The 15819-nt window shown below is 53.3% G+C and overlaps 1 protein-coding gene across 1 annotated transcript; it reads left to right on the top strand.

Annotated features, from left to right (window-relative positions):
- The first annotated feature begins 395 nt into the window (after window positions 1-395).
- FADS1 (fatty acid desaturase 1) lies at window positions 396-15136 on the top strand. The gene is given in 13 exon segments (XM_030810927.1): window positions 396-455; window positions 457-792; window positions 3697-3807; window positions 4378-4575; window positions 5995-6096; window positions 6191-6319; window positions 10736-10796; window positions 12656-12732; window positions 13644-13741; window positions 13952-14048; window positions 14299-14378; window positions 14484-14609; window positions 14947-15136. Coding segments are annotated over 13 exon segments (1527 nt in total). The 3' UTR covers window positions 14999-15136.
- The last annotated feature ends 683 nt before the right edge of the window (window positions 15137-15819 follow it).

The following is a 15819-nucleotide window of genomic DNA, read 5'->3' as shown; positions in this document are numbered from 1 at the left end:
GTCAGTGTCTGGAGACCCCGGCCAAGGCATCCACAGACTAAAGATGTCCGCGACCGCCCGGGCAGCCTCGTGCACGGAAAAGCCTCGGCCCTGGCCCCGACTACCCTTCCTGCGACCACCCCGCAGCCCTGGCCCCTCCGTCCATCCACTCCTGGAGCGCGACCCCACCAGATCCGGCCCGGCCCCGCACCCAGGGCCTGCACGGGAACCGCTATTCCTATCGCGGCGCCCCCTGGGAGCCCACGCCGCGACGCCCGCCTGACGTCAGGAAGTGGAATCCGGCGGCGACGCCTTCACGGAGCCCGCGAGGGGGCGCGTGTTGGCCGCCCAGCTGTGAGTTGCCCAAGACCCGCCGGGGGGCGGGGTCTCGCTCCCCGCGCCACGAGGCTCGGCCAATGGGAACGCGCGCTGCGAGGTCCGGAGGTCTGCGCTGCGAGGGCCGGAGGTCCGCGCCGCGGTGCTGAAAACCCGGCGCGCAGGCGGCTGGCTCTGGGCGCGCGCCAGCAAACCCACTCCTGCAGCCCGCGGACCCCGAGCACGCGCCTGACAGCTCCTGCCGGGCCGGCGCGCAGCGTCGCCAAGCCAGCCATGGCCCCCGACCCGGTGGCCGCCGAGACCCCGGCTCAGGGACCTACCCCGCGCTACTTCACCTGGGACGAGGTGGCGCAGCGCTCAGGGTGCGAGGAGCGGTGGCTAGTGATCGACCGTAAGGTGTACAACATCAGCGAGTTCACCCGCCGGCATCCAGGGGGCTCCCGGGTCATCAGCCACTACGCCGGGCAGGATGCCACGGTGAGCGCAGCCAGGCGGGGGCACAGGAGAGGGCGGGACCGGAGGCTGAGTGCAGGGGAGACAGAGTTACGCACCCGGAGCCAAACACCGACTCATTCGGAGGAAAGCCCGGAGGCGTTGATCATACCTGTTGCCCGGTGATTGGGTGTCCTGCGGATGCGGGATGAAAAGGCGGGAGAGAGGCCTTGAGAAGTGGAGTCTGGGGAGTGGGGATGGAGGCCAGCAACACGCACACACAAAGGGCCCCGCCGCCCTGCCATGCATTCCGTCTGCAACCCCGAGCCTCAGGTCTCCGGGCGCGGACAGGACCCCGCGCTGGGTGGGCCAGGAGGGAGGAGAGCAAGGATGCAGGCCGCCTGGGGAGGGAGGGGGTCAGTGGCCAGGGGAGGGAGTCACATCCTGTCTCGATGGCTAGGAGAGGCAGCGCAGCCGCGTCTGGACCTAGGTGCCGGTCCCCACTCGCCAGCAGGAGCGGAGAGGGAGCAAGAAAGGAGCCCATTCTCGAGGATGGGGCTGAAACGGGAAGCTTGGGGAGACCGCTGCCTTGGGGACCCCTGCGTCGTGTGAAGACTGGAGGACGCGGAAGGGACAGCACTGGCCGGGGAGGGCAAGCGGCCGCTGGCGTACATAAGGGATTGGGAATGGCATACACTTAGCGAGGACCCCCAGAGCTGTTCTCGAATCGCCGGGGAGGCCACTGAGCCGCAGGCCAGCGAGGTCTTCAGCTATTCCGCGGAGCGGACCGCTGTTTACGCTCCGGGGCGGTAGGCCCTTCGCGGGGTCCTGTCCCTTCTTCCCTTGGTCTCACTGCGGGGTCGGCGCGCCCCCCAGCCCCGGGCCTGCTCCTTCTCTTTCTAGACCACAGCCCTCAGAGCTAAGGCCCCGGCACCTCTCTGCTGGGTTGGAGTGCTGGGGACTCAGCCCTAGGGACTCGAAAGTCGGGGCGTTCGCTTCACCGCATTTCCCCCTTGGCGGCCAGAATGGCGTCCCCTTCCCTTGCATCCCTCTCTGATACCGTGCCCTGCAGCGTGACGCCCTCCACTGTCCCTATCCACTACCCTGGCGTCCCAGAGTGTGCCGCGGATCACTAGGGTTCCCATAACGTCGCAGCAGAGCTTAGACGCTGCGGGGCGAAGACCCGCCCCACCCTCTGACGCGACCAGCCTAGGGGGCGAGGCCAGAGCTTGCGCGGGCCAACTAGAGTGACCACTCAGGAGCCCTGACTGCGGCCAAGGCCGCAGGCGTGGGCCTGCGCATGCGCAGACGAAACAGGCACCAACGCTGGGGCTTCCCGCAGTGTGATTTGGGGCCGGGGATGCCGCGGCGGGGACGGCGATTGGTCCGGATGTGTGGTGCCACCGGCCGCCGGCTCCGCCCCGGCCCTCGCCCCACACGCCGCATCGCTTACAGGGCCCGCCGCATCACTTACAGGGCCCGGAGCTGCGGACGTGAATCTTATCACCATGGACCTTACCTTGCACAACCCAAATTAGCTGCCTTGGGGCAGGGGGTGGCCAGAGTGCTTAGGGAAATGTGGAGCCCTACCCAGAACAACGGTGGAGGGAAAGGGAAACGCAGAAGTGCCCCAGTTCGGACGTAGGGAAGTCTTCCTCTTCGTGGTTTTTGGAGAACCCTAGCTAAGAGAGGAAAGGGACTTTTTAAAAGACCCGCAAGAAGGGACGGAAGTCTCATAGCCCTGAGAGGTGAAGCCAGCTGGACTTGCTGGATCGAGTGGGGACCTAGAGAACTTTACTGTATCTAGAAGTTTGTAAAATGCATCAATCAGTGCTCTGTAAAAACGCACCAATCGGCGCTCTGTAGCTAGCTGGAAGTTTGTAAAATGAGCCAATCAGTGCTCTGTAAAATGGACCAATTAGCAGAACATGGGCAGGGACAACTAAGAGAATAAAAGCCGGCCACCCCAGCCAGCTGCGGCAACCCGCTTCAGTTCCCTTCCAGGCTCTGGAAGCTTTGTTCTTTTGCTCTTCACACTAAATCTTGCTGCTGCTCACTCTTTGGGTCTGGGCCACCTTTAAGAGCTATTAACACTCACCGCGAAGGTCCACGGCTTCATTCTTGAAGTGAGACCACACCCACCGGAAGGAACCAACGCCCGACACAGCCCCACCCATCCCTCCTGTTTCTCACCTATACTGAAATTCTTGGGCAAAAGCTGTCTGTGGACACACCCAGGGGAAAGGCCAGCCCAGGCAGGTGTTTCTTGGTGGTCCCCCTCAGCCAAAGCTTCCCATTCCTTGATGCATCCTTCTAACTAGAGCAGATGCTCGGTGATCTTAAACTGTGGACACCTGGGAGCACCCTCAAAGGGCAGCTGGGCCTAGGGATATGGCCTGTGCTTCTGTGTCCGGAGTTGGTTCCTTCAGGTGGGTTCGTGGTCTTGCTGACTTCAAGAATGAAGCCATGGACCTTCGCAGTGAGTGTTACAGCTCTTACAGGTGGCCTGGACACAAAGAGTGAGCAGTAGCAAGATTTATTGTGAAGAGCAAAGAACAAAGCTTCCACAGCGTGGAAGAGGACCTGAGCAGGTTGCCGCTGCTGGACGTTGGGGGTGGGAGGAGAGCAGCTTTTATTCCCTTATTTGCCCCTGCTCATGTCCTGCTGATTGGTCCATTTTACAGAGCACTAATGGGCCCACTTTACAGGGTGCTGATTGGTCCATTTTACCTCTAGCTAGCTAAAGGGCGCAGATTGGTGCATTTTACAAACCTCTAGCTACAGAAAAGTTCTCCAAGTCCGCATTCGACCCAGGAAGTCCATTTGGCTTCACCTCTCACTTCAACTTGGGTTTTATCCTGGCGGGCAGGAGGATGGCCTTGGGTGCGAACACTGCCGGAGTCCAGGGGGCTGGCTCCCTCACCTTTCATCTTCTCCCGGCACTTGCAGGATCCCTTTGTGGCCTTCCACATCAACAAGGGCCTTGTGAAGAAGTATATGAACTCTCTCCTGATTGGAGAACTGTCTCCGGAGCAGCCCAGCTTTGAGCCCACCAAGAATGTAAGACCCTGTGTTTGCTATGTGGCAACTATTGGTTGTTGAGGGGGACAGAACGGGGGTAGAAGGAGAGTCTAGATGGGATCACAGTCATAGTAATCATAGTCAGTAGTAGCTTTGGGGAGTCTTGAGGTCCCTGCTTCTCTTGCATAGTCATGAGGTCACAGGCCCAAGGGAGCATGGCTTTGCAACCTATGGCTCCCCCAAGACTGCCACTACCATGGCTGCCATCGTTGTTATCATCATCAATATGAGCACTTACTATGCGCCAAGCATAAACTCATAACTCTCATACATTTACAGATGAGATAACAGGCTCAGGGAGGTTAAGCAACACAGCCAAGGATCACACAGTTGGTAAATGGCAGAGCAAGAACTTAAGTCCCCTGAACTCTTAGGCACTATCCCATAGCACCTCCTCCTGTCATCCTCATTGTCATAGTATCTTTGCCTAGGATTGTGGACTTCCCGCAGCTACCTCAGTGGGAGGTCCTTGAGCCTGAGAGGGCCCTTGTCTCCAGTAGTGTTGGGGTGCAGATGAGAAGAATAACAGCTCCTCCTCCTCTTCTGCAGAAAGAGCTGACTGATGAGTTCCGGGAGCTGCGGGCCACAGTGGAGCGGATGGGGCTCATGAAGGCCAACCATGTCTTCTTCCTGCTGTACCTGCTGCACATCTTGCTGCTGGATGGTGCAGCCTGGCTCACCCTTTGGGTCTTCGGGACGTCCTTTTTGCCCTTCCTCCTCTGTGCGGTGCTGCTCAGTGCAGCTCAGGTGAGAGCCTTTGGCTTGTCAAGTGCACAGCAATGCTCAGCATCCCTGGGGAAAAGCTCCTTGGGTGTTTGAGGAAGGCCAAGAATTCCTGCCCTCCAAGTAGGGCAGATCTGAAGGTATGCAGGAGAGTGAGTGCAGGAACATGCATTCCACTGTCTTCACCTGTCTGCTCTTTAGCCACATGGGCATCTTCATTTCTCTCACTGCCTTTTTAGCTGCTTCTCCAAGGGTTCCCTTCTTCCTATGCGGTTTGTTCTCTGCCACAGCCCACCTGTGCCAGGAACCAAGTTTCTGGTTTCTTAGCAAAGCTTGGCTCCCTCCCCACCACTGACATTGCCCAATATGTTAAAAATGATTGAGCACTAATTCTTGACTGTCAAGACCCATTTGGCAAGCCTTCTGCTCATGTTTGAGTCCTTTCTGTATTCTGGATGTCAGTCCATCATAAGCCATGAGCTTCAGGCCGGGCGTGGTAGCTCATGCCTGTAATCCTAGCACTTTGGGAGGCCAAAGTGGCTGGAACACTTGAGACCAGTTCAAGACCAGCCTGGCCAACGTGGTGAAACCCCACCTCTACTAAAAATACAAAAAGGCCAGGCACAGTGGCTCACGCCTGTAATACCAGTACCTTAGGAGGCCAAGACGGGCAGATCATTTGAGGTGAGGAGTTCGAGACCACCTGGCCAACATGGTGAAACCCCATCTCTATTAAAATACAGCAATTAGCTGGGAGTGGTGGCGGGTGCCTGCAATCCCAGCTACATGGGAGGCTGAGGCAGGAGAATTGCTTGAACCTGCGAAGCGGAGGTTGCAGTGAGCTGAGATGACACCATTGCACTCCAGCCTGGGCAACAGAGCGACACTCTGTCTCTCAAAACAGGCCAGGTGTGGTGGCTTACGCCTGTTATCCCAGCAGTTTGGGAGGCCGAGGTGGGCAGATCACCTGAGGTCAGGAGTTCGAGACCAGCCTGGCCAACATGGTGAAACCCCAACTCTTACTAAAAATACAAAAAAATCAGCCAGATGTGGTGGCAGGCACCTGTAATCCCAGCTACTTGGGAGGCTGAGGTAGGAGAATTACTTGAACCCAGGAGGTGGAGGTTGCAGTGACCTGAAACCGCACCATTGCACTCCAGCCTGGGCAACAAGAACAAAACTGTCTCAAAAAAAAAAAAAAAAGTCATGAGCTTTGGAGCTGGCGAAACAGAAGAACATAGAAGGGATGGTGATTTGCCCCAACTCACATGTGAGTCAGTGGCAGAGGCAGAACTAGGACAGGACCCATGTTTCCTGACTCCTGAGGTGCATCACAGGCCTTGGCAGATGAAGGAAGTGGGAGAGGCTGAAGGAGGCATCGAGGTCAGTGAAGGGGACACTGGGGCTGGTGGGCTGCTCTCAGTGTTAACTCTTCTCACCTAGGCCCAGGCTGGCTGGCTGCAGCATGACTTTGGGCACCTGTCAGTCTTCAACACCTCAAAGTGGAACCATCTGCTACATCATTTTGTGATTGGCCACCTGAAGGTCAGTGGGATGGGGAGGGGCTCTTTAAAACTTCAGGCAATGAAGGGCTGCTTCGGGGGAAGCTTTTCATACTCGTGTCCCTGCTTTTCTGTAGGGGGCTCCCGCCAGTTGGTGGAACCACATGCACTTCCAGCACCATGCCAAGCCCAATTGCTTCCGCAAAGACCCAGACATCAACATGCATCCCTTCTTCTTTGCCTTGGGGAAGATCCTCTCTGTGGAGGTGTGTGGAGGTATCGGTGGAAAGGTCTTGGGGAATAGGAGGCAGCCAACATAGGGGGGTTGGGGAAGATGCCCACGATGTTGTCAGTGTGGGCAAGACACTGGGGCTGGGCTGGCTGGGGCTTTTGCCATTTTGGAAGTTCTGGAAGGCAACAGGCAGTAAATGGGGGCTGCCCAGGAGGGAATCACCATCCTCCCTAGAGAGTTCAGTCAGCAGGCCGGGCGCGGTGGCTCACACCTGTAATCCCAGCACTTTGGGAGGCCGAGGTGGGCGGATCACGAGGTCAGGAGATCGAGACCATCCTGGCTAACACGGTGAAACCCCGTCTCTACTAAAAATACAAAAAATTAGCCGGGCGTGGTGGCAGGCGCCTGTAGTCCCAGCTACGCGGGAGGCTGAGGCAGGAGAATGGCGTGAACCCCAGGGGGCGGAGCCTGCAGTGAGCCGAGATCGCGCCACTGCACTCCAGCCTGGGTGAAAGAGCGAGACTCTGTCTCAAAAAAAAAAAAAAAAAAAAGAGAGTTCAGTCAGCAAACCGTTACTGCATAAAAGGCACCTCGTTTTACAAAGGATCCAGAGGATGACCAGAAGGATCCAAATGATGAGATGGCCTATCCTTGAAGGTGCTGATGGCACCTCCTGGAGGTGCTTTTTTGACACTCTTGCCCCAGGCGAGCATTCCCCTTGCACTTTGTATTTCTCTCCCACACTTAGGTATCCTTCTTGTCACAGTCTTCTCTGTCCAAGGCTGGACTGTCTTACTCTTCTTTGATGTCCAATATCTGGAACATTCATTCACTGAGTACTTCTTCCCACCCTGCTGATCCCCAGCCTGACTTCCTGGGTGGTCAGCGTTGGGTTTGAGTTGTCATCTGAAGTTGTAAGCAGAAATAATGTAGCTGCTGAAGGAATAATGCCTGGGGGTGGAGATCTGGTGAGCTTTTAGTGAGCATTAGGCAATGGAAGATTCTGAGATGCCAGCAGAATTATTTGGAAAGTTAATTTAAAGCCCTTTGTCCCAAGGCTCTAGGCTGCAGAGTTCTTCCAGGTCCATCTCCTCTACTTTGTGACATTTCAGCTTGCCAGGAATTAAATTGTCGTTAAAACACATTTCAGTTCTAGGCATGAGTTCAAGGTAGCCTGGCTCTCCTCTCGCCCCTGGCCATGAGAACTTTGAAAGGGCTTTGGCAGTACTGGCTGGCCTGGCATGAGGAGCTCATAGCTTGAGGTTCATGCACCACCTGTCCATAATGTTCTTATTTTCCCATCATGAGCATGGACTTGGGTTTGTTACATGTCCGATACCATTACGGTCAGTACTGTGCAGATGATGAAGCAGCCCTGTCCCCCGTCTGACTCCCGTGGCTGCTTCAAGGGCAGTGTGGTTATTTGCTGGGCAGTGGCATGGGGCTTGTGCATTTCTACTGTCACTACAGAGGGTTTAAAAAAAAGACATGGGCAGGTTAAGTGGAAGGGAACAGTCTCACACCACTACCTTTATTGCTTCTTGGTACTTGGGTTTTCAGGAAATTCCTATCAGCAGACATCAAAAATAGAGAATGAAGGGACGCAGTTGGCATGTGCCTGTGGTCCCATCTCCTTGGGAGGCTGAGGCGGGAGCATCGCTTGAGCCCAGGAGGTGAAGGCTGCAGTGAGTATGATCACGCCACTGCACTCCAGCCTGGGTAACAGCGCAACCTGTGTGTAAAAATAATAATTTTTTAAAAAGATTAGAACAAAAAAAAATTGTAAGCAGAGCTCAACATAACTTACAGATTAAAAACAGTAAAATATGACAGAAACTGAGAGGTAGTCATGATCAGATATGGCCTCCTTCAGGTGCCGACATCTGAACTGAGACCTGAATGATGAAAAGGGCCAGCACTGCAAAAATTCAGGGAAGGAACATTTGGAACAGAGAGAACAGTCAAGTACAAAGGCTCCTGGATGTTCAGGGACAGTAAGCAATGAGAATGAGAAGACCAGAAAACTAGGGAGGGGCCAGATCATGTAGGGCCTTAGAAAGCCATGGTAAGGGTGTGGTAAGAAGTTTGGGTTTTATTCCAATAGCAATGGGGAGTCACGGGAGGGTTTCTGGTGGGTACAGCAATCTGCTTTGCACTTTAAAAGGCTTGCTCTGGCTGGAGGTGGAGAGGATGAATTGTAGAGGGTAGGTATAATCACAGATATAACCTCAGTGAGGAGGCTGGAGCGAGTCCAGACCAGACCACGGAGGAGCAGGTGAAGCCAATGGATTTGGGATGTTTTGGAGGCAGTGTAAACAACGCTTGCTGAGGACCTGGATGTGGTGGTGAGAATCACCCCATCTCGAGCAACATTTACTGAGGGAAAAATTGAAAAAGGGGCACCCTTGCTTGGTGGGATGGCTGGGGCAGAGCCCCACCCCACCAAGGTGGCCTCCTATTGTGGAACTGTTATGGAAAGGAGCCCCATCCATTGCTTCCTCCTTGAATGGCAAATGCCTTTATGATCCCTATAACTTGTCCCATTATGTTTAGACCCTTGGTGGTCAGAAGGGTTCTATTTAGGGCAGTGTCCCCTGCCCCCCTTGTCCTCCAGGAATTTTGAGAGGCACTGATGTGGATGTCATGGGGTCAGCACAGGCATCAACATCCCCAGAGGGATAGAACCAAGCAGCCTCTTGCCCAGGCATTCACTAACAGGCAGCCCATCCTCAGCCTCATAGCTGGCAGGGGAGAAGAAAGGCTATTTTGGGTCCCAAATCTTTATTTTTTATTTTATTTTATTTTATTTATTTATTTATTTATTTTGAGACAAGAGTCTCGCTCTGTCGCCCAGGCTGGAGTGCAATGGTGCGGTCTCAGCTCACTACAACCTCCGCCTCCCAAGTTCAAGAGATTCTCCTGCCTCAGCCTCCTCAGTAGCTGGGACTACAGGTGCGTGCCACCAAGCCTGGCTAATTTTTGTGTTTTTAGTAGAGACGTGGTTTTGCCATGTTGCCCAGGCTGGTCTCGAACTCCTGGGCTCATGCAGTCCGCCCACCTCAGCCTCCCAAAGTGCTGGGATTACAGGCGTGAGCCACTGCACCCGGTCTCTGTTTACAAATTTATCACCAGCTTCATCCCCTAAGGTTATAAACTCCATGAGGGTGGGAAGTCTGTATTGTTCGCCTCTGTATCCTGAGCATCTAGAACATAGCCTGGCACACAGTAGGTGCTCAAGTACTTGAATCTGTTAATGTAGAAAGGATGTTTCATCTAGCTGAAGTGCCTTGCACAGAATAAGCTCTCAATAAATGAACTGTGGACACATGGAAGGGTGAGCCAGAGCTCTGCTCAGGGGGTGAGTGCTCCTCTTGTGCCCTTGTGGTTGTCTGGTTACCTGAACTAATGGGAGTGCGATGCAGACATAGTCATGGAGTGAGACAGCAGAACTTTGCTGTCTTGTTTGTGAGCCCACACCGGGGGTTCTAGGCTGGCTGGCTGACATGGTGGCCCCAGCCTGTCTCTTCAGCAGCTCGGCTTATAAAAAATAACCACCACCTACTGGAGAAAACTGCTGGAACCTTCAGATTGCCAAATTGTTGTTGGTGTCTTTTCCAGAAATATTTGCCAAACTCGAATTAGCCTTCAGGGGATTTGATAAAGCTCATGTTTAAGTCAAGAGACCAAAAGATTTTGATGGGGAGAAGTAGGGGCTGGATATAGAGGGAATACTTAACCTGTATAGGGGCAGATATGGTTGTCCATGGAGATTCTGATGTGAAAAAGTATGATGGCGGCCACGCACAGTGCCTCACACCTGTAATCTCAGCACTTTGGGAGGCTGAGGTGGGTGGATCACCCGAGGTTGGGAGTTCGAGACCAGCCTGAACAACATGGAGAAACCCCATCTCTACTAAAAATACAAAATTAGCTGGGCATGGCGGCACATGCCTGTAATCCTAGCTACTCAGGAGGCTGAGGCAGGAGAATCGCTTGAACCCAGAGAGGCGGAAGTTGTGGTGAGCTGAGATCATGCCATTGCACTCCAGCCTGGGCAACAAGAGCGAGACTCCATCTTAAAAATAAACAAATAAAAAAGTATTTATTTATTTGGGAGAAAGGGGAGAGGGCAGTGGGGCCTGGAAACCTCATGACAAAGAGAATGAACACAAGAGGGCCTGTGGTCCTGTAGACTCTGTGCTGTGCACATCCCTCATGTGAGCATGGGCCATCCAGCCGCAGACTATGGTGTGACACGCTCTGCAGATTACAGCCTAGGGCTTCATGTTGCATGTGCTGGAGGTAAGGCTGGGCCTCATGGAGCTTTCCAACAGCACCAACAAGCTGTCAGCCCTGGAGGAGGCCTAAACCTCCAAGCAGGGAAAGGTCAAGGTCACAGAGGGAGGAATCACTGGTCTCCGAATGCTCATGTGTTTGCTTTTCTTCACAGCTTGGGAAACAGAAGAAAAAATATATGCCATACAACCACCAGCACAAATACTTCTTCCTAAGTGAGTGTCCCCATCCAACACAGGGGAGCTGCCTCAGGAGGGAATGCTGAGGGAATGAGGAGGATGTGGCTCTCCAAGGGATTATGGTATTTTAAGGAAAGGGGCTAGAGGAAGTACCCCACCTCCACTCCCAGTTACTCCCTGCATGAGAGCAGTTTGCCATCTCAGCTGAGCGAAGTGAAGTTAGGCTGATGATTGGTTGAAGGCAAACTAGTTCTTCCCATCCAACCCCAGTTTCCACTAGGAAGCTGGGTGTTTGGGGTATAGAGGGGCCTCTTGCTTCATCCTCAACCTTATCTTAAACTTTGTCAAGATGGGCCAAGGTAACCTGGTAGAGCCCAGTCCAACCCCCAGAGTAACAAAGGTATAGATAGTTCTGGAAGGATGGGTCCTGAGGAGAGAATGGAAGAGCTGTTAGAACTGAGAAGATCTTTCTGATGACTGCCACATATTCCCAGCTTTAAAAGTCTGTCCCAGGCCGGGCACGGTGGCTCACGCTTGTAATCCCAGCACTTTGGGAGGCCGAGGCGGGCGGATCACGAGGTCAGGAGATCGAGACCACGGTGAAACCCCGTCTCTACTAAAAATACAAAAAATTAGCCGGGCATGGTGGCGGGCGCCTGTAGTCCCAGCTACTTGGAGAGGCTGAGGCAGGAGAATGGCGTGAACCCGGGAGGCGGAGCTTGCAGTGAGCTGAGATCGCGCCACTGCACTCCAGCCTGGGTGACAGAGCTAGACTCCGTCTCAAAAAAAAAAAAAAAGTCTGTCCCAGCTACTAGGGAAACAAGTGGGAGCATCCTTTGAGCCCAGGAGTTTGAGGCTGCAGTAAGCTCTGATTGTGCTACTGCACTCCAGCCTGGGCAGGAGTGAGATCTTATTTCTAAAACAACAACAACTCTGCTCCATAATGCCTAAAATGAGCTTTAAATGCCTTTAAATTTTCAAATTTTTTAAAGAAGGAAGGGAAGGAGTCCACTGATCTTATTTTAGTTTGAAGGAATTCACCCTAACTGCCTATCACCAACTATCACTAATAGAGAAAGGTGATGGGGCAGAAGGGTAGAGCAGAGACCTCTGAAAGAAATAGTTTTAGAATCCATGGCACATCAAGATGGAGGAGCCATGGGTGAGCATTGTCATGCTAGGAGTTATGGGTTGCATCAGGTGCCACAGAGAAGGGCTACAGAAAAGGAAATGAGGCAGCATGTAGAATGCAACACTTCTTCAACTCCCAGTTTTCTTTCAAGAGAGGCCCCTCTGTTCCGTCCCACAGCTGACCTCCAGGGCTTCAGATTGGGGTGGCACAAGCCCATCTCCCTAGTTTAAGGAAGTGAGCTTCACAGCCTGTGAAGGATCCACAGGGTCCCTCCCAACACACACACACTTTCCTGCCCCTGCCCCTTCACCTGCATGGTGGAGCTGCCAGGAACAAAGGGCAGATGACTGTAGGGACAGGGCTGTGGCCAAGGTAAGTAAGAGAGTATTAGCACCCTTTTAAAAGTGTGGGATCCATGGAGTGTGTATGTAGAAAAGAGAAGAAAAATGAAAAATAATAAAGGTGTGGGAGCAGAGCAAGTCCCAAGCGTGGGGCCTGAGTTCCCAAGCGCCTGTCACTGAAGAGTGCTCACCTTCCCTGGCATCCTCTTGGGAGTTTTTGCCTTCCCCAGACTTGGATTTATGCCCACCTTCAGTGCCTGCTGATTCCAGTGGATTGCAGAGCACTCAAGCAGCTGGAGGGGAGATAGAAGGGATGGTTGGAAGAGGCAGCCCCCTGCTAGCGGCCATCTCTCCAGCATCAACCAGCCCTTTCATGACCTTCCTGTGCTCATGCCTCCTCTTTGTCTCGGTTTCCTCCCCAGTTGGGCCCCCAGCCTTGCTGCCTCTCTACTTCCAGTGGTATGTTTTCTATTTTGTTATCCAGCGAAAGAAGTGGGTGGTGAGTATCCATGGCCCAAGAAGCCCACATCCTTGTCTCCAGCACCCAGAGTGGGGGATAGGGGTTCCCCAGGGGAAACTGAGACTGACTCCAGGCCTAATTTAGAACAAAATAATAGAACCAGACACAGATCCTCCTTATCTCTAAGTGGGACAGAATGATTTGAGCTTAGCAGGCAGCCTGATTCCCAATGCGTAATTTCATGCGGTCAGTGTCTCAGAGGTTCTTGTACTGGGCATAATGCCAGGGGGCTGAGTTGGGAATGGGGAAGATGAATGAGAGACAATACCTACTTTCAAGGAAACTTCTGATGAAGCAGAATGTGGTTGTTAATCAGAAAAGAGGCAAAGGCAATAGGTTCTGGGGACTCCAAAAGGGGCCTGACTGCACCTGGCTTTGTGAAGTCACTTTTCTAGCTGGCCTTGAGGCTGGGCAGGGTTTCTGACAGGCAGAGGTGGGGCAGGGGGGATGAACTCCGAGCAGAGAAGCTGGAAATGAGGGGTAAGTTTGACCACCAGACATATTGTGGAGGACTAGTGTCAGGAGAAGAGTATGGTGCTTGGTTCAGTGATGAGAGATTTGATCAGGGCACTGGCATGGACTGAGCCATGGTCCTGGCAGATTCATTTGGCAGCATGCTGAAGGATTTAGATTGGCTGGGAAGAGCTAGAGGCAAGGAGACCTTGTAGGCCTTGGTACTTTTGAAGGGGACATGCAAGAAGGGCTGGGGGGTGCCAATGGGAATGGAAGAAAGGAGCAGTGGCACTAGATATTGCAGGATTGGACCCCTGAGAAGCTGAAGATGACTGAGTCTGGATACCCAGGAGAATGGCTGCACCATGCAAAGAGCTGCTGAGAGGAAGAGGAAGAGTTGTTCGTGACTGTTATGCTCGCTGCTTTTCTCACTATAGGACTTGGCCTGGATGATTACCTTCTACCTTCGCTTCTTCCTCACTTATGTGCCACTATTGGGGCTGAAAGCCTTCCTGAGCCTTTTCTTCATAGTCAGGTAGTATTTGGTCGGGGCGGATAGGGACTGGTGAAGGAAATGTTGGGGAGTGACCCTTCTGGTCTAGGGGCTGTGCTGGGGCTTTGGGTAACAGTGGGTGTTTCAGGAGTTGGCTTGGGAAAGTAGACAGGCTGGAGCAGTTATCTGAGGGGGAAATCAGAATTCTGGGCTCTGTGTGTACTGTTTTTGTCTGTGTAACATATCCAACAGGTTCCTGGAAAGCAATTGGTTTGTGTGGGTGACACAGATGAACCATATCCCCATGCACATTGATCATGACCGGAACATGGACTGGGTTTCCACCCAGGTAAGGGACAGTCACTCAGAAGACTGGAGCATAACACAACTATTGAAAAGGGTGGTAGGTGAAAATAGCAAAAACAAAAAGTCCCCCAAACAGCATTTTCTCATTAGCCTGAGGCTCTTGTTCTGCTACCATGTGAAGGGAGTGACCAAGACAGTCTCATGTCCCTTCCTCAGCCAGCTTTACCTAGAGAATGCTGGGCTGGCCTTTCCATCTGATACTCAACATGCTCTCCCCTGACCTTTTCCTCCAGCTCCAGGCCACATGCAATGTCCACAAGTCTGCCTTCAATGACTGGTTCAGTGGACACCTCAACTTCCAGATTGAGCACCAGTGAGTAGGGAGCCTGGGGAAGCAGGGTTCTGGGGAGGGTGTAAGTGTTGGGTACAGGTGGGAGCAGAGAAGCAGGAACTACTGACTCCCCCGTTCTCCCTGAAGTCTTTTTCCCACGATGCCTCGACACAATTATCACAAAGTGGCTCCCCTGGTGCAGTCCTTGTGTGCCAAGCATGGCATAGAGTACCAGTCCAAGCCCCTGCTGTCAGCCTTCGCCGACATCATCCAGTGAGTATCTGAGACCAGGAAGATGGCCGGTAGGGAGGAAAGAGGGCAGGGCAATGGAAATGACGACATGTAGGGTGGGGAGTAACAGAAGGTGTTCCCAGTCGTGTGGGATGGAGTTCACCGTGGCAAAGGCAGGATTCTTTATTGGACCTGTGGCCAGGTCAGGCGTTTGCCCTCATTGGGGTTCCCCTCAGTACCATGGCCCAAGCTAGCTTTCTCTAAACTAGAGGGGAGGAAAGCCTCCAGATGGAAGAAGGCCTTAACCTCACTGCTCCATCTCTGGTGGGTTCAGCTCCGCTTGTCTCCCTCACTGTCTGCCCCCATTTTGTCCCTGCAGCTCACTAAAGGAGTCAGGGCAGCTCTGGCTAGATGCCTATCTTCACCAATAACAACAGCCACCCTGCCCAGTCTGGAAGAGGAGGAGGAAGACTCTGGAGCCAAAGCAGAGGGGAGCTTGAGGGACAATGCCACTATAGTTTAATACTCAGAGGGGGGTGGGTTTGGGGACATAAAGACTCTGACTCAAACTCCTCCCTTTTATCTTCTAGCCACAGTTCTAAGACCCAAAGTGGGGGGGTGGACACAGAAGTCCCTAGAAGGAGGGAAGGAGCTGTTGGGGCAGGGGTGTAAATTATTTCCTTTTTCTAGTTTGGCACATGCACGTAGTTGGTGAACAGAGAGAACCAGAAGGGTAACAGAAGAGGAGGGACCTATTGAACCCAGAGTCAGGAAGAGATTTAACACTAAAATTCCACTCATGCTGGGCGTGGCGGCTCACGCCTGTAATCCCAGCACTTTGGGAGGCCGAGGCAGGCGGATCACGAGGTCAGGAGTTCGAGACCAGCCTGACCAACATAGTGAAACCCCGTCTCTACTAAAAATAGAAAAATGAGCCGGGCCTGGTGGCACGCGCCTGTAATCCCAGCTGCCCAGGGGCTGAGGCAGGAGAATCGCTTGAACTGGGGAGGTGGAGGTTGCAGTGAGCTGAGATCACGCCATTGTACTCCAGCCTGGGCGACAGAGCAAGACTCTATTTCAAAAATAAATAAATAAATAAATCCACTCATAAAGGGTGAGCTCAGCTCACTGGTCCACTTCTCAGTGCCTTCTCCATCCTCATTTGCAAACCTCAGAGGGATAAAGCAGTTGAACCTGATGAGCAAGAATTACAACAGCAAGGAAACATTAATGCTTAGAATTATGAGATCCA

The sequence above is a fragment of the Nomascus leucogenys genome, chromosome 4, assembly GCF_006542625.1.
Source record: "Nomascus leucogenys isolate Asia chromosome 4, Asia_NLE_v1, whole genome shotgun sequence".
Taxonomy (NCBI): Eukaryota; Metazoa; Chordata; class Mammalia; order Primates; family Hylobatidae; genus Nomascus; species Nomascus leucogenys.
Note: the sequence above shows the minus strand (reverse complement) of the source record. Positions and strands in the feature narration are given on the sequence as shown.